The sequence below is a fragment of the Onychomys torridus genome, chromosome 15 (assembly GCF_903995425.1).
Source record: "Onychomys torridus chromosome 15, mOncTor1.1, whole genome shotgun sequence".
Classification (NCBI taxonomy): Eukaryota; Metazoa; Chordata; class Mammalia; order Rodentia; family Cricetidae; genus Onychomys; species Onychomys torridus.
Genome location: NC_050457.1, coordinates 26,240,141 through 26,266,893, shown reverse-complemented (window position 1 = coordinate 26,266,893; position 26,753 = coordinate 26,240,141). Strand labels below are relative to the sequence as shown.

Sequence of the window (26,753 nt, the reverse complement as noted above, 5' to 3'; positions counted from 1 at the left end):
TGCCTTCTAAATTTATGTACATTAGCACATTCATCTGGTTTTCCTCGGAAGAAAACTTATGTCTTTAAGTTGGCTTAGAGCCATACCATCTGGCATAGCTCCAGGGATTTGGACAGGACAGCGGGCTCTGAGGGAATAAGAAAAGGCATACAAATGAACACATGCACAGAAAAGCTGGGGTCAGGTGGTCTGGGATCTCTGTTGGAGAAGCCACATCCCTTTGGAAGCTCGGTGCATTTATTGTAAACAACTGAATGGAGTGGGGGGGGGGCGTTATTACACAGAAGTATACAAGGAGGCAGGGTTTATGGTGTACAGCTGGGTCAAGGAAGCAGGTTTAGCTTATCTTTGCAGGACCATTCTCTATAGGGAGCAGTCTTCAGGCTGTGAACATCCAGGAGGAGAAAGCTAGAGTGGACATTTTCTGCACACACTATTAATGCCACACATGAACCAGTGGAATGCTTTGCCATTTTCCTCTGAGCTCCACCCTGGGTATGAAGAGGGGTTGGCTTTGCCATTCCTCCATGGGTCTGAGGCTCTGGGGTCCTTGATATGACTGTGCCCATGTCCACAGCACACCTTTACTTGGGACTTTACTCACTTGGGGCTTTCTCTATCCCTGTACAGAGCTGTTTCTGAACACAACTTTAGCAGAAGTTCAAAGGTAAACTACAGCCTGACCTAGGAACACATTCATGTAAGGTATCCACAGCCTGACCTAAGAACACACTCATGTAAAGTAACTACAGCCTCACCTAAGAACACACTCATGTGAGGTAATTACAGCCTGACCTAAGAACACACTCATGTAACTACAGTCTGACCTAAGAACACACTCATGTGAGGTATCTACAGCCTGACCTAAGAACACACTCATGTAAGGTATCCACAGCCTCACCTAAGAACACATTTATGTAAGGTAACTATAGCCTCACCTAAGAACACACTCATGTGAGGTATCCACAGCCTCACCTAAGAACACACTCATGTAACTACAGTCTGACCTAAGAACACACTCATGTAACTACAGTCTGACTTAAGAACACACTCATGTAAAGTAACTACAGCCTGACCTAAGAACACACTCATGTGAGGTATCCACAGCCTGATCTAAGAACACACTCATGTAAGGTATCTACAGCCTGACCTAAGAACACACTCATGTAAGGTATCTACAGCCTGACCTAAGAACACACTCTTGTAAGGTAACTGAGTTAGAGTCAATCAGAGCACTAGCCAATCACAAGCTGTTGGTTAGCATAGTTCACACTAGGCAAATTCAATACACCTTGCCTTAAAAAGGCAAAGACGGCTGTGAAAATCAGGCTGTTTCTGTATGTCACTGCCCTTTACTGCTTGTAAATCTCCTGTTGCTGGGTGGAGTGCTCTGAGCCAGCACAGGCTAAACAAAGTATATCCAACTCATGAATCCTTCTTTGCTCAAATATACTCTGCCAAATTCAATTTGTCTAAACTTAATTTGTCTGAAGGTATTTACAATAAAATTCTGTTATGGTTGTATCTAACCCATCACTTCTAACTACTGTACAATGTCTTCTATGACATGTCCACCCTGTTTAACTTTTATACTTTCCTAGTGATGAATTCTCAAACTGCTCTGGATCCCCCCTCTATAAATAATGCTGGGAAGGAAGTCTTTGCAGACATCTGAAGCTTTCCTGGGATATAACCCCAGAGGAGAATTTTCAGGCCACATATTTGATGTCAGATGGTTCTAGAAGAACTGAACCAAGTTATTTATAACCCCACAAGTACGGCATGTAGTGCCTATAACCCCACACTCAACCTCCTTGCCTCTCCAGCCTTTTCCTTTTGTCAAACAAACTTCATCTTATTTTTATTTGTGTGTGTGTGTGGTGGTGTGAGCACATGTGCACCTTCGTGTGCAAGTGCCTGCAAATGCCAGAGCACATATCGGATCCCTTGGAGCTGGAGTTATGGGTACTTGTGAGCCACCTGATGTGGGTGCTAGATCCAAACTCCAGTCCCCATGATAGAACAGCAAGCTCTCTTAACACACAAGGCCTCTCTCCAGCCCTGCTTTTCAGGATATTTTGTTGTTGTTAGTCTGATAGTTAGTTATGTTAGTAATGTTCATCTCATTTTGATAAGTATTTCTCTAATTTCCATCTGACAGACACTCTTCCTTCTAAGAACACAGACTATCTCTCCCCATTTATTCAAAACATCCCCTAATTCACTTAGTCGCTTATTTATTACTGTGGTTAGATTATTTATTTAGGTTCTTTATAGGAGAAAAAAAAAAAAAAGAGGGAAACCCAAGGCATTTATAGAGCTCATGGACCAAACCGGATGTGGTAGTGTACATTATATTTCTCAAATCAGGAGTTGGGCAGGAGGATAATGAGTTTGAGGTCTGTCTAGACCACATAGGAAGAGACCCTACCACCAACCAAGGGGAGGAGGAAGGGACAGAGGAAGGAAAGAAGAAGGCCTGTGAGCCAAGCAATAGGACGAGGAGGAAATGAATACTTGGATGCTCTGAGGGCCACTTTGGCCCCTGCTGTCCTTTGCCAGACTTAGACTCCAGCCAGGTGCTCAGAGAACATTAAGTAAAAGGGGCTGAGGATCTCAATGATCTCCCCTGCTTAATCTGTCATGAGCAACCATAGACTTTATGTCTAATCCATAGATTCTTTCCAAGTTCTATAATATTCAATTCACGATTTCACTTTCAAGTTGTTAGCAAGCAGCAGGGGCGGGTATGGAAGGGGTGAGAGGCAGCATGGCTGCAGGGGCAGTGTCCTGAAATCCAGCTGTGACAGCAAGAGACACTGTCAAGTTGCCTGGCAAGATGTTGTTCCTTGGAATCGAGGGCTTTGCCAATCACCTCTGTCCAGTTTCTGGAAAGAAACTTCCTTTCCTGGGATAAGAAGACAGTCTCTAGCTTCTACGAAACATGGAGCCTAACATGCTTCCGCCGTTGGTTGATAAAACAGAGACTAGAAATGATTTTTTTTATGAAATCCCTTGGTGGGAAGTGGAGGCCAACATCTAGAGGCAGGCTGAAGATTTCTGTTTTGTCAAGACTTCTGGTGATTCTGGTGTTCCACTAGGCTTGGGAGCCACAATAGACTAGGCTATTCCTCTATGCCACAGGCTACCCCCCACTATGTTAGACAGTTGTACACTTAACATGTTCAGCAGCTGTCTCCCTGCCTCAAGATAACCACCTTCCATTTCTGTAACTCGGGTGCCTCTTCTCCATTTAAAGAGGAAAAACACTGTTGGAGACTCCACTCACACCCTTCACTGATATTACACCAGCCAGCCAGTTATTTCTTTTGTAAACCTCAAAATTACACTCGAGTCTTCTCAGACAGTGGGACAAATCAGAGCGATATAAAGCATCCTGTCTTAGAATTTTTCAGATAATGCCTGTGTTTGGGAGTGTCCTCTTCTCAGTTAATAGCAAGGGCTGCCGGTACAGGGAAGGGTATAATTCTTTCCTGGATTATAGGAGCTGCAGTTCACGCAGAGAGTCCTTTGTGATGGAGGCCAGTCAGCTTTTATGGACTTCAATGCTATTTGCTTCAGTACACTTTGAAATGCAGGGTCAGCTTGCTGGGCTACATCATGTAATAATAACACATTTTTATAGGCGTAGCCTGTCGGAGCAGCAACAACATGCAATACATAAAACCAATAAACACACCATGTCTGCAGCTCCTATCCTAGTAACCAGATAAAGCAAGAAAATCGACAGCAGTCGTCAAAGAGCTCCCTTCCTGACTCTGTGGGGTGAATTTACTGTTGCTTAATACAGAGACGCTGTCACTGAGCCTTGGAGCAGTGTGGTGCTTTGAACCGGCAAGTCACTGGGTGTGAAGTGGGGTGGGCCTGACAAACGAGATCAAGATGGGCTGTTAGGTCTTGCCAAGGCTTGAGATATTAGGGCCTTCAGTGTGATTTACCCAGAGCAGAGGTTTGTGGATTAAGTATTAAGGAAAACGGTGTGGTTATAGAGTGGTAATTAAGCCACTTCCATCTTCAGCTCATATCCCTAAGGCAGGAGTCAGCTACGTCTGACAGACTAGACAGGGAGCCCAATGGGATGGCCTTTTCTAAGCCAGCATTCTGAATGTGGAATCCATCTACCCTTTGAGATGGAGGAAGTAGGAGGAGAACATGAGGAGTAGGGTGCGATGTTACAGTGACTCAGTCATTGACTAGGGATCCAGAGTTAAGCTCATTGCAACAATATCCTAGTTACTGGAGGCTGGGCAGAGGCATCCTTTATTACCAGATTGTTCTGTGTAATTTCCGGTGAGAAATAAATGGAGGGTACGGTGCAGGAAGCATCGGAGATGTGACCAGAGCTAAGGGTAAGTGGGGATGGTGGTGGCCAACGTAGTAACCACTGCTAAGGGCTCGGGGACCAGAGGCCTACAAAATCTCAGCCATTCTTCAAAATATAAAACATGGGGTTGGGGATTTAGCTCAGTGGTAGAGCACTTGTCTAGCAAGTGCAAGGCCCCAGGTTCAATCCTCAGCTCCCCTCCCCAAAATATATATATAAAGCATGAGGGCTGTCGGGGGAGCCTCAGTGAGTAAAGTGATTTCTGCACAAGCCTGCAGACTGAGTTCAGCTCCCTAGCACCCAAGTGAAAAGACTGTCAGAACAGTGTGCATTTGTAACTCCAGAACTGGGGGCAGAGCATGGAGATGTACCCCAGGGATCTATCCCTGGGGTTGGGGTGAGCTCCACAGTCAGTGAAGGATCATGTCTCAAAACAGTGAGATGGTGAAGCAGTCACCTGATGTCAACATCTGGCCTCCTCATGAACATTTATCAGTGAGCATGAGCACACACACCCTGAAACCATATCATGTCCCAGCCATGATTCTGGATGTTGAAGAGCCATAAAGACAATAAAAGAGGTGGACAGTTCACGGGATGTGGCATCATTGGCTTTGGATTAGCTATATGGGAAAAAGCCACTCTCAGAAGAGGAAACCATGCCTGCAAGTCTCAGGGATGTGAGGACTGACTGCAGGAGCTTCCGGAAGGAAGGATGGACCATGTGAGAAATGCATGTGAGAAATGCGGCTGAAATCCTAAGTAGGAAAGAGGTTCATCCCAGCTGCCACCAGCCTAAACAGCTTTTCCAGGGGGTGAAGAGAAGACATGGCTGCTCTTATCATTCTGACGGGATGTTACCATTGGTCAATCATTCTTTGATATTCAACCAGCATTTCATAATTAGTTAGCATCTCTAATCTAAACTTAGTTATGAAATTTAATCAAGGTCTTATGTAGCAGGCCCTTGGTTTTCATGGGGAAATTGGGTCCAGGAGTCCTCACAGATACCAGCATACCTTAAATGTTCCAGTCCTTTATACAAAAATAGAATAGGATAGTATTTTCATATGAATTGCATAATATTTCCATATCCTTGGTATTGTCTACTAATAATACATAACATGGTATATATGCTATGTAAATAGTTATGTTGTTTAGGGAATGATGAAATGAAGAAGTATGTTTAGTATTTGTGCAATATTTTAAAAAAATATTATCAATCTATTGATGCTTAAATCTCTGGATTCAGGGAACAGTAATTGTAATCATTACAGTAACTGAGTTTTAACTAGCAATTCAGACTTCAGGAGATTCAGCCTGCACCAGAGGGATTTTGAGACATGGGAGGGATTAAGTTGTGACATAGTCAACTACTGTGTCCTCTCTGTCTATCAGCATTCAATAGCCCCATGTCATCTGTCACCACCACAACCTTTGGGAATATCCCTGGACTGAACAGAAATCTCTTCTCCCTAAACTGGCCTTATCATGTTCCCGACAGCTAGTGTGTAGGGACACATAAATCCACAAGGTTCCATTGTGAAGGTGTTCTTCAATATTCTCCAAGGGGTACCAGGTGTGATTCATCTCCCTGTTCCTGTGGGAGAGAGGTCCAAGGACCAGAAACCTGGATGATTAAAAAGAACAGTTTGGACCACAGCCCACCTCAAAGTTTGCAACCCAAGAGCCAGAAAACCAGATAGGGAAAGGGGAACCTCCTCCTTTTGAAATAGATGAAATTCTACCTGCAGGGATGGATGGGGAGAGGTTGTAAAAGTTTTGTACTGTTGGCCCCCTAGGGGCTTCTCAAAACCTTAGAAAGCAAATAATTGAGGTAACTAATAGAATCTACTTGAAAGCAGAATTTATTACTTTGTCTTTTCTTTTAAATTCATTGTACATTTTACCTTTTGTCATTTAAAATGAGCATGGAGACTTTGCTGGGGCCTAACTTTCCCAAATGGCTCAATTACAGAGAGCTGAGCCTTAAGCAAAATGTCAGAAGTATGAGAGAAAGAGTGGAGGGATAGGGTTGGCCCCAGCATAGCCAGGTTGGGCAGGCGGAAGGGTGATGCATGATGCTCTCCTTTCTCAGATGGGTGGGGTTGCTATTGCGGTTCAGTGAATATGGGCCACGTTTCACAGGAGGAAGTGGCTCTGTCTTTAGGGCCTAGTCCTTTAGCCCCAGCCCCATGGGAGACTCCTACCAGTAAGACATGTTCAGAAAAGCTCAATGAACCCCAGCACAATGTTAGGAACCAACTGAAAAGTCTTTGGATGACAGGTTTTGTTTTTTGGGTTTTTTTTGTTTTTTGTTTCTTTTTTTTACTTATGACAATTTTGCTAAACACATTTATCTGCCTTCTCTGGAAACCTTGAGCTAAATATGTTGATATTTCCACCTGAGAAAATATTTCACTGCAAAAATCAAGGCAACAGTGAACAAAAGCAAGAATACAATAAGAAAGAAAATGCCCACAGCCGTGATCCCACATGACAGCGTGACATCAGATAGCTTGACTCCCTTCAGCAATGGCGGATTTGCACAAAGAGTGTCCTCTGTGTCCTCGAGTTTTTGCCTGTTTTCTTTGTACCAGTCTAAAAAGTAAATATTTGAGCAAGTGCAGTCTAGGGGATTTCCTCTTAAATTAATGGTCCTTTGCTGGGACAAGATGGGGAGGAGACCAGGTGGGATGCTGCTAATGCTATTGGAAGCTAGATTGAGGTAGATCCCCTTCAGATGACTAAGAGACTCGATGCTCTTAGATGTCAGCCTGTTGTGACTCAGGTCTACATGATTCATTATCTTAAGACTGATGAAGGCTTGCTGGTCTATGAAGGAGAGATCACAGAATGATAAAATTAAGACTTCTAGGCTTTCCAGTATCTGGAGTAGGTTGGTGTTTTGGATATTCCCATTTGGAAAGTGGTTTCCCTGTAAGTTCAGATGCTGGAGTGCTGGCAGGCCATCAAGGAGATGCTGATTGCTGGTGTCAAGGAGACAGTAGGAGAGATTTAGAACCTTCAGAAGATGGAGGTTCTGGAAGGGACTTTGTGCAGCCTGAACACGTAATCGGGTAAATGCCAAATCCAGGAGTTCTAGCTGGGGACATTCTTGGAATGCCTCAGTCTTTAGACCCAGGGGTTCATTGTAGCTCAAGTTTAGACTTTGTAAATGAGACAGGTTTTTGAGTTGCAGGTTGCAGCAATCAGAAGTTTCAATGTCATCATGGCTCAGGTCAAGCAGATGAAGATTTTCTAGGTTGGCTAAGCAGCCAGTACCAAGGGCAAGTCTCTTCACGTTGCCTTTGAGGTAAAGGTGTGTAAGGGAGGGGAAACTGGCAGCACTGATTTGACACAAATTATCAAACTTATTTGCACTGAGAACTAACTTCTTGAGGTTGTTTAGTCCTGTGATCCCAGAGGGTAATTCTTTCAGGTGAGTGGCTGTAAGGTCCAGTTCCTGGAGGTTAGTGAAGCAGTGGAATGTACTAGATGAGATGTCAAGGAAGTGATGCTTCTGCAGGGATATGCTCTCAACAGACATTTCACAGAGTCCCTCAAACACAGAGGAACTAATTTCTTCCTCATCAATGTCCTCAAATGTCCCCAGCCAAAGAGACTGGATAGTAGAGTTCTGCAAACCCTTGAATAGAACCAGCAAGTTGAGAGTCCCTCCAAAGTCCAAACTTTGGAAGACAGTTGACTTGAAAGCCCCATGCTCAATCCCTGTAATGTCATTTCCCCTTAAGTTAAGGCTCAGGTTAGTGGCCAGCTGTAGAGATTGTATATCTTCTTTAGACAGGTGATGGATAGCATTATTCTGAAAATCCAGAACCTTCAACTTCTCAGTTGGGAACTCTTTGGGGAGCTTAATGGAGGAAATATGGTTGCTTCCAAGATGTAGACTTTCCAAGTTTTTCAGATTGTGCACTGGGATAAACTCAAGACTGGACATTCCTGTTTGGATGAAGAACAGATGTTTCAGTGACCTGGGTCCATTAAGTGCTGTTTCTGCCATAAATATCAGGGGATTTGCAGTTAGCACGAGTGTGTCTAACTGATGTTGGCTTTGGAAGGTGTCTTCATGTATCCAGTAAATCTGGCACCTCAAAGAGATAAGAGTATTTAGCAATCATTTATATGAGGACAAAAGAACAAACAGCAGCACAACCATGGATTAAGAAATTCCTTGTGTGCAATAGCAAAATAGCCCAAGTTACTGAAAAGCAAAGTCAAACTTTCTTCCACACCCACAGAGCAGTTTATTGGGTTGATGAATAGCCTTAGTTCTGAACACTCTGATTTAGAATTTATTCTATATTTATTCCTTGTCCCTTAGAGTGAACACTCAGGGATTGTTTTTTTTTTTTGGGGGGGGGGGGGATGGGGTGGGGTTAAGAAAAAATCCCAGTGATTTACTTGATTGTAGAAATTAAACTATGATTTACTATTTAATTTAGTATAAAATATACCACAGGGAACACATAGGAGACTACACACACACACACACACACACACACACACACACACACACACACACACACATATGGAATACCATGGGTAAGATACAATCTTTATTGATTTTTTTAGGGGGAGGCATTGATTAATAAAGATTGAATCCAGGACCTAGGACATGCTAAGTACACTGTCTACCACTGGGCTACAGTCTTGCCCTCTTTTTTCATCAATTAAATATAAAAGAGGTTTATGAAGAACTATTGCGTGTCAAATGATATATGGGAAAATGCTCCTTGAGCTGGAGAACACTAAACACTCAGAAAGCACCATCCTGATATTACATCTAAAAACACTGGATTGATTACACACATGTGCACATGAATACACACCCCTTTGTTGGCACATATGCACACTAATGGTTCACTCGTCTACCCACAAGTGGGTCGTGATATTGGCCATAGTATCTCACAATGGTGATTGTAAACATGAGAGATGGCTACAGTTGCTTGCTCTCCCACTCTGCAGGGGTGGGAAGGCCAGCTTGGAGAGCTGCTAAGGGATGCAGCTTTTGTGAAAGCATCAGCCTTCTCTCCCTCCTTTCCACATAAACTAGTTGTATGCCCTCACTTGCTTTTGATACTTCTGCCCTTCTGTTCTCAAACATTGGGTCAGCATTCAGATACAGCTTTCAGGCTATATTTCAGCAATTGGAGTCATGATTCTGCCTCTAGAACCAATAATGACATTTATCTAATTTGTGTAAAACAAATAAACAAAAAGTTAACAGAAGCCAGATGTAGGGGTGCTTGCCTTGAATCCTAGCCCTCAGGAGGCAAAGGCAGGCAAATATCTATGAGTTCAAGGCCAGCCTGGTCTACATAGTGAATTTGTGTAGAACCAGGACTACAAAGAAGGACCATGTCTCAAAACAAAACAAAACAAACCCAAAACAAACAAACCACCACCACCACCAAAATAATATTAATAGAGGGATCTAAGAGTTTCTTCTAAAATGTCATTGCCTAGTAATAGCCAACTATGTTAACATTCAGCATAATATGGCATCTGATTTGGCCAAGATATGTTTTCATTTTGGCCACCAATACTCCTTAGAACGGTGAGTGATTCTCAACCTTCCTGATGCTGCAACCCTTTAATATAGTTCCTCAGGTTGTAGTGACCCTCAGCCATAAAATTATTTTCATTACTACTTCATGACTGCAATTTTTCTACTGTTATGAATTGTAATGTAAATATCTGACATGCAGGATATCTGGTATGTGAGCCCTGTGAAAAGGTCATTCAGCCCCCAAGGGGGTCGTGACCCACAGGTTGAGATCCACTGCTTTAGATCTTTCTAAACAGCACTGCTGTTGCAGAGCTGGGGAGCAGAATGCTTTCCTCCTAGTTGACCTCATTTACAATACATCCTAGTATCAGAAATGTGTTCCTTGGGGAAGGATAAACAGACAAGCAGCTTATCTGTGGCCCTATAGGAGGTATCAGAGATGCTTTGGATGTAGAATATGGTTTTGCTTAAGTAAAATGTCAAGAGCAGGCAAGGAGCTGAATTACCTACCTGGTTAAATCCAGAAAGGTGAGATTTACGAGTCTGCTGAAGGTCATATTTTGAATTGTAGGCAAGAAATTAAAGCTGAACTCCAAACATTCTGTTGAGTTTGGTAGAGTGCCAGGAATTTCACTGAGACCTAAATTTTCACAGTTGTATGTTTTGTTGGTTTCTTTCTGATGGGAGAAGCAATATAAATTAATATTGGACTTAGTAATTTGATGTACTATCTAGCAAAATTATTTATGATTTACCTTTTGAGAACCAGTCTCACATCTAGTAATCTTCTCCAAAACTATACTTGCAAAACCACAAAATGCTTATGTACAATCTTATTCACTACAGGTTTTTAATAAGCTACCACCACAAATAACAATAAAGTACTTGCTCTTGATTAGATTATGATTCAAATAAATCAGTTGGTAAAAGACATTTGTAGTCTATCAGAGAACTCTGAATGATGGAATTAAATGATATTAAGAAAATTACATGCTTTGTTAGGAATGTATTGGATGTAAGCCAAAATGTGGAGGGTATACCTCTAATCCGAGCAGTTTGGAGATAGTCAGGAAGATTATGAACTCAAGGATGATTTGAGCTACACAGCAAGACCCTGTCTTGAAAAACAAACAGCCCCCCCCCCGCCCCAACAACAAATAAACAAACAAAATCCAAGGGCATTTTCTAGCATGCACAAGCCTGAGTTTAATCCTCAGTACTGAGAGAGAAAAGAATTGTCAATAGCCACACTGCTATCAATATAAGTCCAGCTGAAGAAAATGTGATACTCCCTAGAAGAACCCTGAAGAAATATTCTTGCTGAAAAGAAGCTTCCAAATGAAGGAATGAATAAACTGGAATCTAGTCAAGACTTTAGGCCTAGCTTCATATCTATAAGTGAGTGACACAGCAAATCTAAGTTAAAACGTCATAAAGTAGCAGTCATCCAAATACAGAAAGTGGGACATTCTATATAGTAAGTAACTGGGGAAGGCAGAGGGCAGAGGAATAGGAGGAGGAGGAGGAGGAGGAGGAGGAGGAGGAGGAGGAGGAGGAGGAGGAGGAGGAGGTCAGAAAAGTTTTTTAGATAAAGGGGAGTTGGTGATATGTCTCAGTGGACACTTGCCACCAACCCTGCTGACCTGAATTTGTTCCCTGGGAACCCATAGGACAGAAAGAACCAACTCCTGCACTTTGTTCTTGCAAGCTGACTCCACATACATGCCATGGTGTGTCCTCACATGCTTGTATATGCACAGGAAATAACTGCTTAAAAGCTATTTTACAAGAAAAAGATATCTGTAATTACTTAGACAGGCAAATAATAGATTAACCCTTGTTTAAATTACAATTTTTAAAAAGCTAGGAAAAGACATTTTATAAACAATCAGAGAACTTTGAAGACAGGATTTGATGATATTGAGAAATAATGAATTTGAGAGAGGGAAAGAATATTAATTTTTTAAACATTAATGGCTAATGACTATATAAAAGAAATGGTCTTAGATTTTTTTTTAGATGCAGATTAAAGTAGCTAGAAATAAAGTGACAGGTTTGATATTTGCTTTAACTTACTCTGGCAAAAATAAAAAAATAAAAAAATAAATAAAAGAAAGAAAAAGAGACAAATCATTCCGTAATCCCAGCATTTGGGAGGCTGAGACAGGAGGACTGTTGCAAATTCTAAGCCAATCTGAGATAGTAAGATTCTGACAAACAAACAAACAAACAACACAAACGAACAGAGCAGGAGGGAGGAGGCAGAACTGGGTAGATAAGTTTGAAGACAAACGCTGACCGTCCTTGAATGGAAGTTCTGGTAACTATTTTGAAACAAATTTTCTTAATACACTATTAAAAGGAAAACTAAGTAACACAGATCTTGTGTGTTTCAACCTTGAAATGTGAATCATTTCCCCTTTTAGGATCTCTAGGTTGTGACTACTACACTGTGGGTCTTTGGGCCCACCCTGTGTTCAACATAGTCGAAGATCTTGAAATCTGACAGGCATTGCCTCTTAAATCCCTAATCCAAGATACAGATCTTTAACTAAGTAGCAGTGGGAAGATATTCATCAGAACTGTGGGGTCATGGTTTATCTGGTGTTGCTGTAGTGTGTGTGTGGCTGGTGAGTGTGTGATTGGGGGTGGGGCAGGTAGAAAGGTCTGGTGATGTGTATCCTGCCTAGGAAGGCTCCTAGCTAAGAAAGGTATCATTGGAGATACAAGAAGATGAGCAACAGGGACCACCAGTGCTCAGATCGTCTCACATCTAAGGTGAGCTCATGTAACCACCGGTCTTCTGGCCGTTCCTTATCACACACCTGCTCTCTGGTGGCCCATGAGACTGCCCCACCACATTCTAGTTCAGCTGCCTTCCTACTGTTGACTACAAACAGATTGTCCTAGCTGGAAACAGAAGTACACACACCTCCCTTTTCCCCTGACCAGTGAGGCTCTCTAGAAGGCACCATTTTAATCACGTTTTTGCTTAACTCCATTTCCTGCTCAATAATGTACTTTTTCATAGTGCCACTAAGCATGCACATCTTCAGGAAACCACTGGTTTCCTTCTATTCTCTGAGGCTATTACAACTGTCGATGATGAAAATGCCATATTTATATTTCCCTGTAAATTATCCTCCATTTTTATAGAACCACAGTCCTCTTGGCACTGCCACAAATCCATCCACATAATGTCCTTGAAAAGCACACTTTGCATGTAAAACCTAGATTAAGCTGACTGGTGAGAAAAAGCATGTTACAAGACTGTGCCTGGTGCCTGTGAATGTGGCTCACCCAGAGAGAACCTGTGTGGTTAGCTGTTGCTGTGGTTCTTATTGGCTTGGAGGAGACCTTTTTGTTTTCTAGTCCCTACTGGCATATCTGACTTCACGTACATATGGAGAAAGAGGAATCAGCCAGCCTGTCTGTCTCTACTATAGTATCACTGTAAAAGGCCTGAGGCTACCAATTCCCCCTTCTGAATATACATGCCCAGGACACTGAAATTATTTCCTCTTTCAGCCTCGCCTGGGCCTTCTAAGCACTTTACTGCACTAATGGGAATAGAAAGTAGGGGCGGCAGAAAAACTCTGCTGAGCCAGGGGCCAAGGGAGCTTTGAGATGGAGGAAAGGCAAGGAAGTGAAGTAGCTCTTTCACCCCAGCCAAAAAGGAGAGATCTGCAGGCAGGCAGCTCACCGGAGCATGTTCCACAAATCTCCACAAAGATGGAAATAGCAATCAATGGCCCTGATTTCTAGGAGGACGGGGATGACAAGAGTTAGAATTTCAAACCAAACATGTCTTGGGCTCTACACACGGCTGCCCCCTACCATTTTGTGCAGTCAGAGTTTTACAATAAAAATTGTTATGACCACGAGAGTTAGCAACATATAAGAAGCATTGGATAGTTTTTCCAGTTGATTTTCCTTATTTATGTTTAATTAGTCTATTTTACAGCCTAGCCTCAGTTTCCCATCCCTCCTCCCTTCCCATTCCCAACCTCCACCACCCATGTGCCTGCCCCCTAACCCACTCTTCCTGTTTCTGTTCAGAAAGGGGCAGGTCTCCCATGGGTACCAACCAAGCTTGGGATATCAAGTTACAGTAAGACTAAGTTCCTCCCCTTGTGTTTAGGCTGGACAAGGCAATCCAGTATGAGGAACAGGTTCCTAAGAGCCAGCCAAAGCATTAGGGACAGCCCCTGCTCCCATTGTTAGGAGTCCTACAAGTAGACCAAGTTACACAACTGTCACACATGTGTAGAGGGCTTAGGGCAGTTCCCTGGTTGTTGGTTCAGACTCTGTGAGTTCCTATGAGCCACGTTAGTTGTTTCTGTGGGTTTTCTTATAATGTCCTTGACCCTTCTGGCTCCTACAATCCTTCTTCCCTCTCTTCAGCAGGATTCCTTGAGCTCGGCCTAACGTTTGGCTGTGGGTCTCTGAATCTGTTTCCATCAATTATTGGATAAAGTCTTGTAGAATATTTAAGGTGTGTTACTTTTGTTTATGTTGCATTTGTTTAACTCTGTGAAGCTGTGTTACTGTGCCTGTGTGAAACACCTGATGGTCTAATAAAGAACTGAATGGCCAATAGCAAGGCAGGAGAAAGGATAGGTGGGCTGGCAGGCAGAGAGAAGATATAGAAGGAGAAATCGAGGAGAATGGAGAAAGAGAGATCAAGTAGCCAAAGAAGGAGGAGGACTCAAGTAGCCACTCAGCTACACAGCAAGCCATGGAGTAAGAGTTACAGAAGTAAGAGAATGGGAAAAGCCCAGTGGCAAAAGGTAGATGGGATAATTTAAGGAAAGCTGGCAAGAAAGAAGCCAAGCTAACGCCAGGCATTCATAATTAAGAATAAGCCTCTGTGTGTGATTTGAGAACTGGGTGGCAGATCCCCAAAAAGAGTAAACAAAACAAACAAACAAACAAAAAAAAAACCAAGAAAACAAAAAAAACCCCAGAAACTCAACCAAACAAACAAAAACCAACAACAAAGTCTGTCTGATGACAGTCGGGGTAGATCACAGGAGATGGCGAGTTCAGGCTACGTATCCACTATGGACTGCTAGGAGGCTTAGCTGGGGTCATCCTTGTAGATTTGTGGGCATTTCTCTTGCATCAGGATTCTACCTGACCTTGAAATGCCTCATGTTTCCAGCTATCTTTCAGCACTCTCACCCTTCATGCACTCCCCAACCAGGTTCCTCAAGTTCCCATCCCTACTCACCCCCACTATACCCGGGACATCTCTTCTGTTTCCCCTTCCCGGGGAGAGCCACCCATTCCCCGCCTTGGGCCTTTCTTGTTACCTAGCCTCTTTAGTATCCAAAGGATGCTCAGTCATACCACAAGGGCACTTTCTCAGCTATGTTTGTAGGAGCATTATTCATAATAGCCAGAACCTGAAAACAACTTAGATGCCTCTCAACTGAAGAACAGACTTAAAAAAGTGGTACATTCATACAATGAGGTATTACTCAGCTATAAAAAACAATGACATCGGGAAATTTGAAGGCAAATGGATGGAACAAGAAAAAAATCATCTTGAGTGAGGTAACCCAGACCAGAAAGACCAACATGGTATGCACTCACTCATAAGTGGATATTGGCTATAAAGTAAAGGAGAACCTTGATTTTATTTTTTAAGGCTAGAAATGTGAACATGTGTGCGTGCGTGCGTGTGTGTGTGTGTGTGTACACACACACACACACACACACACACACACGCACACACACACGCACGCACGCACACACAATCACTCTCATTTAGTCCTTTTGAATGTAAGGTTTTGTAAGTTACATTTTTCACTTTATACCTCCTTAAGAACAAGGACATATGAGCAACACCCCTGCCCCATGCCATGCAGTTGGTGCTGGCCAAACTCAATGAATCATAGCCTGGGGGTTCTTAGCCCAGATTCTAGAGATGTCTCCAGCCTAGGTAGTTGGGCACTACTATGATCTCTTTGTGATGAGGAGGCATGGTCTTGCCCAGGACCATGGCATTTTAAATGGGGCAAGAAGACCCACATGCAAGCCTGGGGCAGTCCACCCCAGCATCTTGCAGCATCAGGCAGACAGGCACTACTGTGGTGAGCAAATGTGTGGAGTGAAGTGGGAGAGAGAGAGAGAGAGAGAGAGAGAGAGAGAGAGAGAGAGAGAGAAAACAGTTCATATCTTGTGGACACAAGCATATCTGAAGAGGCAAAAAAGATGAGGAATGGGCTGAGGTGGGTGGCTTCATGGCCACCGAGGGCCATGGTCATGTCTCGGCATGGGCTTCTGCTGGGGACCATGTCTGGTTCATGGCTCTAATGCAACCATGGTCTGTGTTGATGTTCATGTCTCCCAATACCACCAAAGGCAGAGAGGATAGGGCTGTGCAGAGTTGGCCCTGCCCCTCACTGACTGCAACACTGGGGAGAACTGGTCCTGCCCCTCACAGGCTGTAGCACTCAGGAGAGAGGGCCCTACACCTCACCTGGGCTGCACAATAGAGCTGACTCTGTTAGCAGGGGCATGGGCAAACTGGCCCTGAGGGCATGAGAATGGGAGAGCAGGTCATGCCGTATTTATGCCATTGGTGGCATAGGTGAGGGAAAGATTCCCTTCTCTCCTTGCCTCTCACCACCTGAAGCTGGTGGGGGAGCTGACCCAACCCCTCACCAGCTGCAGCACTTGGGAGAACAGGCCCTGCACCCCACCTGGGCAGTACAATAGAGCCAACCCTGTCGGTGGAGGTATGGGTGAACCAGTCTGAGGAAGTGAACATGGGAGAGCTGTCCCCACTACTCATTTGTCTAGTGACAGCATGGGTAGGGGACATATGTCTTCCCCACCACCTATCAATGACTGAGGCAGATGTGAGAACTGTTCCTGTCCCACACCAGGCCTTGCACTTCAACTAGGCAACACAATAGAGCTGACACTGTTGATGGAGGTGTAGGTGAGCATGGGAGAGCTATCCCCATTACTAATCTGTCTTGTGGTAGCCTGGGTGGGGAAGAGATGTACCCCCATCAATGCCTGAGGTCATAAAAGCAAGAGATCTGTCCTTGCCCCTCATCAGCAGTAGCACTCTGGAGAGTGGCCCCTTCCCCTTGGCTGGGCAACACAGTAGAGCTGGCCCTGAAGGTGTAGGTGTGGGAGAACCACCCCTGAGGATGTGAAAGCCAGAGAACTGGCTCCCACCCCTTGCTCTTTGTTGCAAGGGGTGAACCAGCCAGGGCAATGCTGGAGAGCCCATCCTGGTGAAGACGGGAACGCTGGCAGGCTGACCAACCCTGCAACTACCCAGGCCCAGAACCAGGGTTATATGTTGGCCCACCCCAACATCTACCCCATCTATGATCTGCTGGAGCATGGGGGCTGGTCATTCCTATGCCCTAGGGCTGCAGGATCTCCACAACACAAGGCAGCAATGGGGGGTCCAGGAAGAGTCCCAGTGAGGGCCCAGTGTCGATGGTGCAGCAGGGACCAGGGGCCTGGAACCAGACCAGTGAGTCTTTGCCATGAATGCCCGCTTCTAAAGAGGTATGGATAAAGGGGTTTACTGCATGACTCACTGTGTCACACTGCAGCTTCCATGACAAGATTTTCCCCTTCTTTTTTTCTTTTTTCCTTTTTCTCTTAAATGTTATTTTGTTTTATCTGGGGTAAGGTAGGAGATGGGTGGAATTGGGAGACACGAGGTGAAAGACACAAAGAATAATAATAAAAAAATAGAACAAGGACATACAATCTCAGCACCATTATCAAATTCAGAATGTTTAACATCATTCCGGTTATTATTCAATAGTCCATTATTTTGCTAGTTGCTGCCTTGCTGGCCTCCAAGGTAATTTTCTGTTTTTGCAATCTGGAATCATTGATAGAAAATTACATACAACATGTCCACACGGTTGGGCTTGCCCAGCGGACTGCCTAATTATTTCCGGTTCAAAATAGCCATTTCCAGGTCAGAACATCTCGCGTGGCTAGGACTCCGTGGCTTTTCATGGTTGCATAAAGCCATGTAATCTACACGCATGCGTGGAGTAGCTACATGTGGTCCTGTACGCATGTGCGGCTCATTCTTTAAAAAGCCGGCGCCATTTTGCACAGGTCTCTCTTCTCTTCTCTTCTTCTCCTCACTCACGTGTTGCTTCACACAGGCCTGTCACCTCTAACCTCTATTCTATATTAATAAACAGCTCTTCTGTGGATTTGTCGTGTTTGGGACGTGTTCCTCGCGGGGTAAGAGTGCTGCTAAATAACTAACAATCATACCTTGCATTTGTTGTCAAATTTCCACAGATTTCTCTACTCTGAGGCAATTCTTCAGCCTCTTACGACACTGGTTCCTTTCTTTCTTTCTTTCTTTCTTTCTTTCTTTCTTTCTTTCTTTCTTTCTTTCTTTCTTTCTTTCTTTCTCTCTCTCTCTCTCTCTCTCTCTCTCTCTCTCTCTCTCCCTCCCTCCCTCCCTCCCTCCCTCCCTCCCTTCCTTCCTTCCTTTATTTCTTTCTTCCTTTTTGAAAGAAAAAAAGTAGGCTCATGTGTGCCAGAACATCTTTTATCATGGTTCTATGTGTTTCCTGGTCTTGGATTCAGGTAGAAGCTGCATTTTGGTAGAAGCTCTTTCTCACTACCACGACCAGGGTCAGCACTTTGGGTGAGTTTTTCCAGCACAGCATGGGATCATAGAACAGAGGAATGAGCATCCTTCAGAGATGCTGGAAAGCAACAGACCGCTCCAGGACCACAAGCCTTGGGTTTTCTTCCCAGGCAGACGCCCACCATGCCACAGCTCCCTGAACCCCACGTGATTATTCTTTCTGGAGATGGACAGTTTCCAAAGTTGCTTTTTCTCTCTTCTGCCTCGGCTGGCTGCACTGCCGACAGGCCCCATCCTTCTTAATGTGAATGTCTGTGCCAGCAGAGCGGCCGCAAAGCCACTCAGAGGCATGCAACTGCACATGCTGCATTTGTTTAGGAGCCTCAGTGCACTGGGACCCCAGCCGGCTACTTTGTCTTCAGCTTGGGCTCAGAGCTGGGCCTCTTTTACCTAGAGGAGGGCTCCTTTGTATTTGCAATCCCCTCTCCAGGCATTCCTTTGCATGTTTTCAATCAGGATGTTATTTGGTTTCTGCTGTGCCTCAACTGCCTCCCACTCCTCTGTCTTTTCTGTCCTTGCAAGCATTGAGAAGTTTTTCTTATTTGGAAGCCTTTGAATTTCACTTGAATGCTTATTCCCAGCTTTTCAGACGTCCAGGGCACTTGACACATGCATGCATGAGGATTTGGAAACACTGACCCCCACCCCCCACCCCCTTTAATCACACCTTGATCCAAAGGAGCAATTTGAGTGGTAAGCTAAATTCCGGAGCGGAGATTACTCTCTGAAAACAAAACAGCCAATGAAGGGAAAACTCCCAGGAAGGGACATCCCTAAAATGGTGTTGTCAAGCTGACTCTCCAGGTGAAGGACATTACAATTAAGCCTGCTTTGTTTTCTGTGCCTCTACAGCAGTGGTTCTCAACCTGTGGGTCAAGATCCCTTTTGGGACGTGTGTGTGGAACGATCCTTTCACAGGGGTCACATAGCAGATATCCTGAATATCAGACATTTACATTGCGATTCATAACAGTGGCAAAATTACAGTTATGAAGTAGCAACGAAAATAATTGTGTGGTTGGGGGTCACCAGAGCACGAGGAACTGTATTAAAGGGTCGCAGCATTAGGAGGGTTAAGGACCACCGCTCTAGAGATTTAGCCTGCTTGTCTCCAAGCTCACAGTACTGTGTTGCCCTGGCTTCCCTTTTGCTCAGCTCTAGCTTGGGGATAAGCAGCTCACCCTGCAGGTGTGCTGTGAGGAGTCTCAGTCCTGAGCAGGAGTGTCCACTTCAGGGGTCATCTCATCCCCCTCATCATCTAAAGGTCCTGGGAAGCTGGTGCATCTGTGAACTTGGAGTTCTTCAAAAGAGGGCACTGCCAAGTAAAGCCCACCCCATTCCTAGACACAGAAGGACCTTGTCTTGCCCTGGTTTTGAGTGGCTATCAAGCAAGACCAAGGTGAGCCCATTTGAAATGGGGGTGGGGGAGTAAGCCTGCAGGCCCAAGGGACTGGTTCAGAGTGCATTGACAATGTTACAACAGCAGCAATTACAGAGCACTGGATTCCGGCTAGTCTGCATGTTTGCTAGTCTCTAAAGGCCTGGTCATGGTTGTAATTTTGTTACACGCATACAGAGAACATGGGGCATTTTGCAACAGATAGATTCTCTGTGGAGTGTTCATGAGTTTTTATTATAATTTTCTCAGAATTTGGTGTAGGTTGGAACTTAAGCCAAAAAATTATTAAAATATGAATTCTGACATCTATTCAACATGCATATATATATACGCATGTATGTGTATATCCGTTTTTGAGCTGTGAAACTTAGAAATATGAAACAATAAATCTTCCAGAAGAAACTGTGGGATAATATCATCATCGCTTTGGGGTGGACAAAGATTTCTTAAACTAGACAGAAATGTACTGAAAATTAAGGGAAGAAATGTTAAATCAAGTTATAATAATATTAAGAACTTCCAGTTGGCAAAAGATAACCTTTAGGAAAGTTGAAAGTCTCCGAGTAGAGGAACATATTGGCTATCAAATCAAGACAACAAAGGAGAAGATGGGCAAAAGACTTAAGCATTTTGCACACACAAATGTAGTTGCAGAGTGCTGGGGGTGTATCAGTGTCATAAGGCTCATCTAGCACAAGAGCGACACTCTCGGCAGTACAAGAAGAGAGGAAGTATGTAAACAACTGTGAACATGTACTCAATTTAATAATTCATCAGAGAAATAAAGACGGAATCCCAATGAAATCCTACTTCCCAACCATCAGGATGGCTCACATTTAATATCAAATGTTAACAAGACTCTGGAGCAATGAACAGTCACACATACTGCCAATGACTGTTAATTAGTAGCAATGTTTTATAGCGATGGCAATGTCTAATACAGACAGACAGACACACACACACACACACACACACATACACCCTTTGGGAAAATATATTTACTCAGGTACTCATATATCATACATTTGTTTAATTGTTTACTAAAGAAAGGCATAATCAAAGTCCAAAACCAGTAAAAAACTTCCAGAAAAATTATAAACAATACAGTTTTCTATTAACAGTAGAGTAATAAATAAATGATGGGGTCTTGTACCAAACAGAGTGTCATTCAATGGTAGGGATCAACAAATGACTATTGTGTAGTCATCAGAAAGTGTCACCAATTTAATATTAAGAAAAAGGAGCCAGGCAAAAAGAGTTCTAACATTATGGCCCCCTACTGTGTAAAGTTATTTTTTGACAGGCATAAAAGCAACCATGATGATAGAAGTTAGAAAATTGGATATCTTACAGGAACTAATGACCTGGAGAAGGCTTGAGGGCTTCTGAAGTATTGAGTACACGCTGTGTCTTGAGTTGTATTGGGAATACCTGGATGTGTTTATTGGTGAAACTGCAATTAACTGCATAAGGAGGGCTTTGTGAACGTTCTGTGTGTGTTGCTTCGACAAAAGTTTAATATGCTGAAAAGGAGGCAAAACCAAAACAAAACCCTTGTTATCACACTCGATGAGCTCATGATGGTGAGTCATAGGAACAGACAGGCAGCAAGTGCCTAACTATGCTTGAAGTGGGACAAGGAAGAAGAGAAAGGGGGGAGAAGGTGATCTGAACGTAGGGAAGGACCATTTGTGAAAATTAAAGGCACAGGTTTCTCCCAACCCATCCTTCTTCCTCCTACCCATCTGTGGCACAGAGGCCTGGAACCCTCGGGACCATGTTCCCATCATATTTATGCATTAAACAGCCTCAGAATCCTGCTGCTTAGAAGGAAAAGAGAGAGAAAGAGGGAGACCAGCCCCTCTTATCCCCTCCCCCAGGGTACTCTTGAGCAGGGGGAAATGAGGAATTTGTAGATAGAAAGATATATATATATATATATATATATATATATATATATATATATATATATAGAGAGAGAGAGAGAGAGAGAGAGAGAGAGAGAGAGAGAGAGAGAGAGAAAACATGATAGCCTTGGAAGGACCTGGGTTTTAACCCACCAGCCCCTTCTGGCTCTGCTAAAGGGCTTTTTAAAGGGATGCCAAGAGGGGAGGCAAAAGACCTCCCCCAGCAAGCAAAGTGTAGCCCATCCCAAACACCTGGTGACCGTGCACATGGTCAAGCCATCCCCTAATGCAGCCCTGCTGTGTAAAGCAAGTTCAGATCTCACTAGAAAACCTTTGTGGGCTCCCACAAGAGAAGAGGGAAGAGAAAATAGAGCTCTGATGTTAATAGAATGGGTTAAAAGGCTACTTAAAATTAGGCATGTGTCAGAGGCAGCTGTGGTGGGTATTGTGTTGCCTGAAATATTGTGTGTTCCCTGAAATAAACTTATCTGGGGTCAGAGAGCAGACAGCCACTAGAACAAAGCCAAAAATGGTGGCTAGAAAATGGGAAGAGTAAGCCATAGCAGAAGTTGGGCGGTGGTGGTACACTCCTTTAATCCCAGCACTTGGGAGTTCAAGGCCACTTTAGAAACAGCTAAGCATGGTGACCCACACCTTTAATTCCAGAAACCCAACCTTTAATCCCAGGGGATTGGGGCAGAAAAAGAAAGGTATATAAGGCATGAGGACCAGGAACTAGTAGAGTAAAAGCATGTAGTTAGTTACAGCATTTGGTTGGTTAAACGTTCAGGCTTTGGAGCAACACAGTTCAGCTGAGATTCATGTGGAGGAGGACTCAGAAGCTTCCAGTTTGAGGAAACAAGACCAGCTGAGGAACTGGCGAGGTGAGGTAACTGTGGCTTGTTCTTGTGTCTCTGATCTTCCAGCATTCACCCCAATAACTGGCTTGGGGTTTGATTTCATTAATAAGACCTTTTAAGATTCCTGCCACAGGCAGCCACAGGGTGGAGATGGGGATTGTTGTGTTAGACTTCCAAAACGGAAGTCTTCACTGTAATGCAGGGCCTTTGTTGATCTGGGACACCGAGCTCTACTCCCATGAACTGAAGGGCATGGTACTGACAGTCTACCACAGGCAATTTCCCTCTTTTTGCCTTATTTCTCTTTTCTCTGCCAAAGCAGGGGCCATGTACAAAAGGGAACTGGTGACCTTCATGAGTGGTTGACTACTTCAGTAGCTCTACTGGAAGTTTCCCAGCAGAGCTGGCCCTTCCTGGACTTCTTGTGGTCTCAGAAGGGCCACACAGGCCCTTAGGTGTGGGGTTTTGAAAGTTGAACTACTAAATTAAGATCAGAGCACAGCAAATAGCCTAGTTTTGAGGAACTTGAATGAATGAGAAAATTATCCCAGCTAGGGATGCTGTCAGCAAGTGACTGGCATTGGTCCTTGGTCACTGAGGAGGTGATGCCCCCATCCCAATCTCTTTATGCCATCTACCTGGTGGGTGAATTTGACCTCCCAATTTGAATGAGGTGAAGCTGGGGCTGATGAAGGCCCTTTCTTCTTTTATTTCTTTTATAGACTGAGTTGTCTCCCATCCTCCCAACCCCAAACTTCTTATGTTGAAGCCTTAACTCCCAGGACCTTGTGTCTCATGTGGCTATAACTGGAGACAAGGCTTTTCAAGATAAATTACAGTAAAATAAGGAAATCTAGGTAGGTCCTAATCAAACACAACTTATGTCTCAATAAGAGAAAATTAGGCACAGCAAAGCATGGGGGGTGGCACATGGTGGATACACAAGAAGACAGCCATCTATGAGCCAAGACAAAAGTCCTTAGAGGAAGACGACCCTGCTACTACCTTCCAGCCTACAGACATGACAGCAGCCACCTACAAGCCAAGAAGAAAATGCTCAGAGGAAGACAACCTTAACCTTGCCACTCCCTTGATCCTTGATTTCCAGCCTCCAGAAAGGACAAACAACAGATTCCCCTATCATGTGATTTCCCTTACTCTCTAGCATCAGTTCTGGAAGCCCGAGGAAACTAATATACCATCCCTGCCTTGGTTGTTTCTGAGTATCCTGTCTCTGCTTGGTCTGAGGACAGCCTGAGTCCACTCAGATATAAGGCTAACAAGCTTCTGTTTGTTTCTGTTCCAGACTTCATTCATACCCTTGTCTGGCAAGTCTTTGCCTTGAGTTTTGGATTGGTCTGACTATGGTCTCAGATTCATTTTGCTCCTAGTTCTCCCTGGCTTATATTCTCTTCTCTGTCCCAAAGTAGGAAAGGACCTGAGCAAGCCACCCCTTTCTATGTGTACCCTTTGTCAAGCATGCCCATGTAGACTAGCCACTTGCCAGAGTCAAGGACAGTATGAGGAAGGTTGAACCATTTTAAGATGGCAAAGGACTGATCGTTCTTTCTCTCCTCTCTCTCTCTCTCTCTCTCTCTCTCTCTCTCTCTCTCTCTCTCTCTTTCTCTCCATCTCTCTACAACTTCCCACTGGTTGATAAATATTGTTACAATTCAAAACAGAAGGTTGGAGTTGGCTTGGTTCTCAGATTTACTCCTGTGGGTTAGTCTAACAGACAGAAGGGTGTCCAACTGGAGGAGAAAGCCAATCCTGCTATGGCCTCTCCTTACTACTCTTCACTACAACAGCTGAGAAACCAAAGGGCTGTGTGGGGAGTGGTGAGTGGCCATGTGCTGGGATAGTGCACACACACAGCTCTCATGGCTTAGGCGTCAGGGTTGAGAAGGTCTGCTCTTTGCACTGAAAGTCTGTTGATATCCCCCATTGTCCACTTTAGGACTGTAGAAACTTAAAGCCAAGGCTCAGATGAGTCTGTGATGCCATATCTCAGTTTTTTCAGCAAGAGTCAGCTGGGTAGAGACAAATAGTTTGGACTCACCTCAACGCATAGCTGATCCGAGGAGGCGATGGCTTCACAGCTGACTGAAAAAAGTGCCACTAAAAGGAAGCAGCTGATGTCCAGAGCCATCCCAGGTCCGGAGCAAGCCCAGCTGGGTAGGATTATCTAATGCTCAGAGCCAAGCAGGATAATCACACTCTAATAGCCCTGGCAATTTGGCAGGCATAGAGTTACTTGGAAGGTTGATCTTAGAACTGAAATGCTGTGAACTACTCAGCAGTTGTAGATCTCTGCTGCAGAAGAGAGAGAGAGAGAAAAAAAGGAAGTCTTTCTGCATACCAACTATCTTGGCCAAAAATAACTTACAGCTCTGCCCCAGGGTGGCCTAGTACATTTCCTGACCAATGTGGACCAGTGGAGCAGTCCTCTAGAGTCCCACTGTGATGCTTCCCATTGGCTTGAAGCCAGTTTCAAGGGTTTGGTCCATTCGGCCAGCTTCTAGTTTCTCCTCATGAGAGACTGGGAACGCCGGAATCTGCACTCACACTGGCTGCTGCTTTGCTAGCTGTCCTTGTGGGTGACTAGGAGAAGTGCTGGAGCATGCTGACAGGGGCAGAGAGCTCTGCTCCAACGGATGGGAGGGCTGCAAAACCGGGAACCAGGGCAGGAGCTGACAGGTTCAGCTGTCCTGCTGGCTGGACCTCAGCTGCTCCCTGGACCACTCCTGATCTTCCTATGGAAGGAGCTTACTTTCTCTCTCACTCTGGTGACTTCAAACTGATATTTTAACAGCTCAGGTGGAAGCCCCTTTTCTGCCCTCACAACTGCTCCAAGTTCAACAAAACAACTTTAAAAGATATAGCAGCCTGGCCGAGGGAGCAGAATGAAGAGCCCCAGCCTGGGGTCCCTTTTGCCTTAGAAATAATTTTGAAGCCTTGGGATGTACCTCAATTAGTAGAGTGATTTCTTAGCATGCATGAAACCCTGAGTTTGGTCCCTCAGCACCCCATAATATAGTATACTCCCATAATTTCAGGAGTAGGGAGATAGAGCCAAGAGGATGGGCAGCTAAGGTCCTAAGGAGTTTGAGGCTATCCCAGGCTACAGGAAACTCTGTTTAAGTGAAGGATGTGGGGAGGAGGGAGATAAAAAGAAATAGAGAAAACCCTTTGAGAGGGTGGTAATTATTAGGATGGTTGGTCAAGGTGTGGCAGGGAGAGAAAAGGTTCAAGCATTTACCCAGAAAACTGAGCTACCCCACGTCTTTTTCTATCCTTGAACTAGTTGATATATAGGGGGTAATTGGGGTCACTGTTCTTCCATTCCACTTTCCAAGAGCCCAGTTCCTAGTTCAGACTCCACAGTGACCTTAGATATACTCCTCTGTGTCACTACCACCGATAAAGTAACCCAAGTAGCCACTACTTACTAAACATTTATTAGCCAGCAGACCAGATTTTATTTTGGTTTAGATGCATTCCCTTATACTACAATATTTCTACCTTTTTTTTTCTTTCTCATTTTATACTTGTAGAAACTGATGACTTGGAGAAATTAAATGACCTCCCCAAGACTCCACCACCAGATCATGGTGGAGCTGGGCTTCAGATCCAGGTGGCCTCACAGAGGAGACACATTTCTACTCTCCATGGTAAGAAGCCCCCCTAAAACAGCGGAACAGTGGCCGGAACAGAGAAGGGTTCACCTGTCAGTCTTAGCAGAGACTGAAAACGGGCCTGAAAAGCTGCTCACTTGGGCTACATTTGGGCTGTGCTCAGCACCTAGGCATTGCCATAAAATGCCACCCTCATCAACAAGTGTACCGCTGAAGATGTTACTTGCAAAACGTGGTCTAAGCCAATAAAGGTGTTTGGTAGACCACTTTACTTCAAAGAAGGCACTCATTGTGGTGTGGACTCATAGGGGTCTGGTTCTAAGCCTCAGGTCCACTGCTTCCCAACTAAGTGACCTCCGACACTGCACTTCTGAAAGCAGTTTCTTATCAGAAAAGCCAGAGCTGCTCCTCTTAC

At 44.3% G+C, this 26,753-nt stretch overlaps 1 protein-coding gene across 2 annotated transcripts; it reads right to left on the bottom strand.

Annotated features, from left to right (window-relative positions):
* Positions 1-6,197: 6,197 nt before the first annotated feature.
* On the bottom strand, positions 6,198-25,012 carry Cd180 (CD180 molecule). Of its 2 annotated transcripts, XM_036207046.1 has the most exons (3): positions 24,763-25,012; positions 10,389-10,555; positions 6,198-8,457 (listed from the first exon to the last, which is right to left on the bottom strand). In XM_036207046.1, exons 1-3 carry the CDS (start codon positions 24,850-24,852, stop codon positions 6,729-6,731), a joined length of 1,986 nt encoding a protein of 661 aa, XP_036062939.1. In that variant the 5' UTR covers positions 24,853-25,012; the 3' UTR covers positions 6,198-6,728. The 2 variants fall into 2 exon arrangements, with proteins under 2 accessions (XP_036062939.1, XP_036062940.1); XM_036207047.1 differs by lacking the exon at positions 24,763-25,012 and having other exon boundaries at positions 6,198-8,308; positions 10,389-10,446.
* Between the last annotated feature and the right edge of the window lie 1,741 nt (positions 25,013-26,753).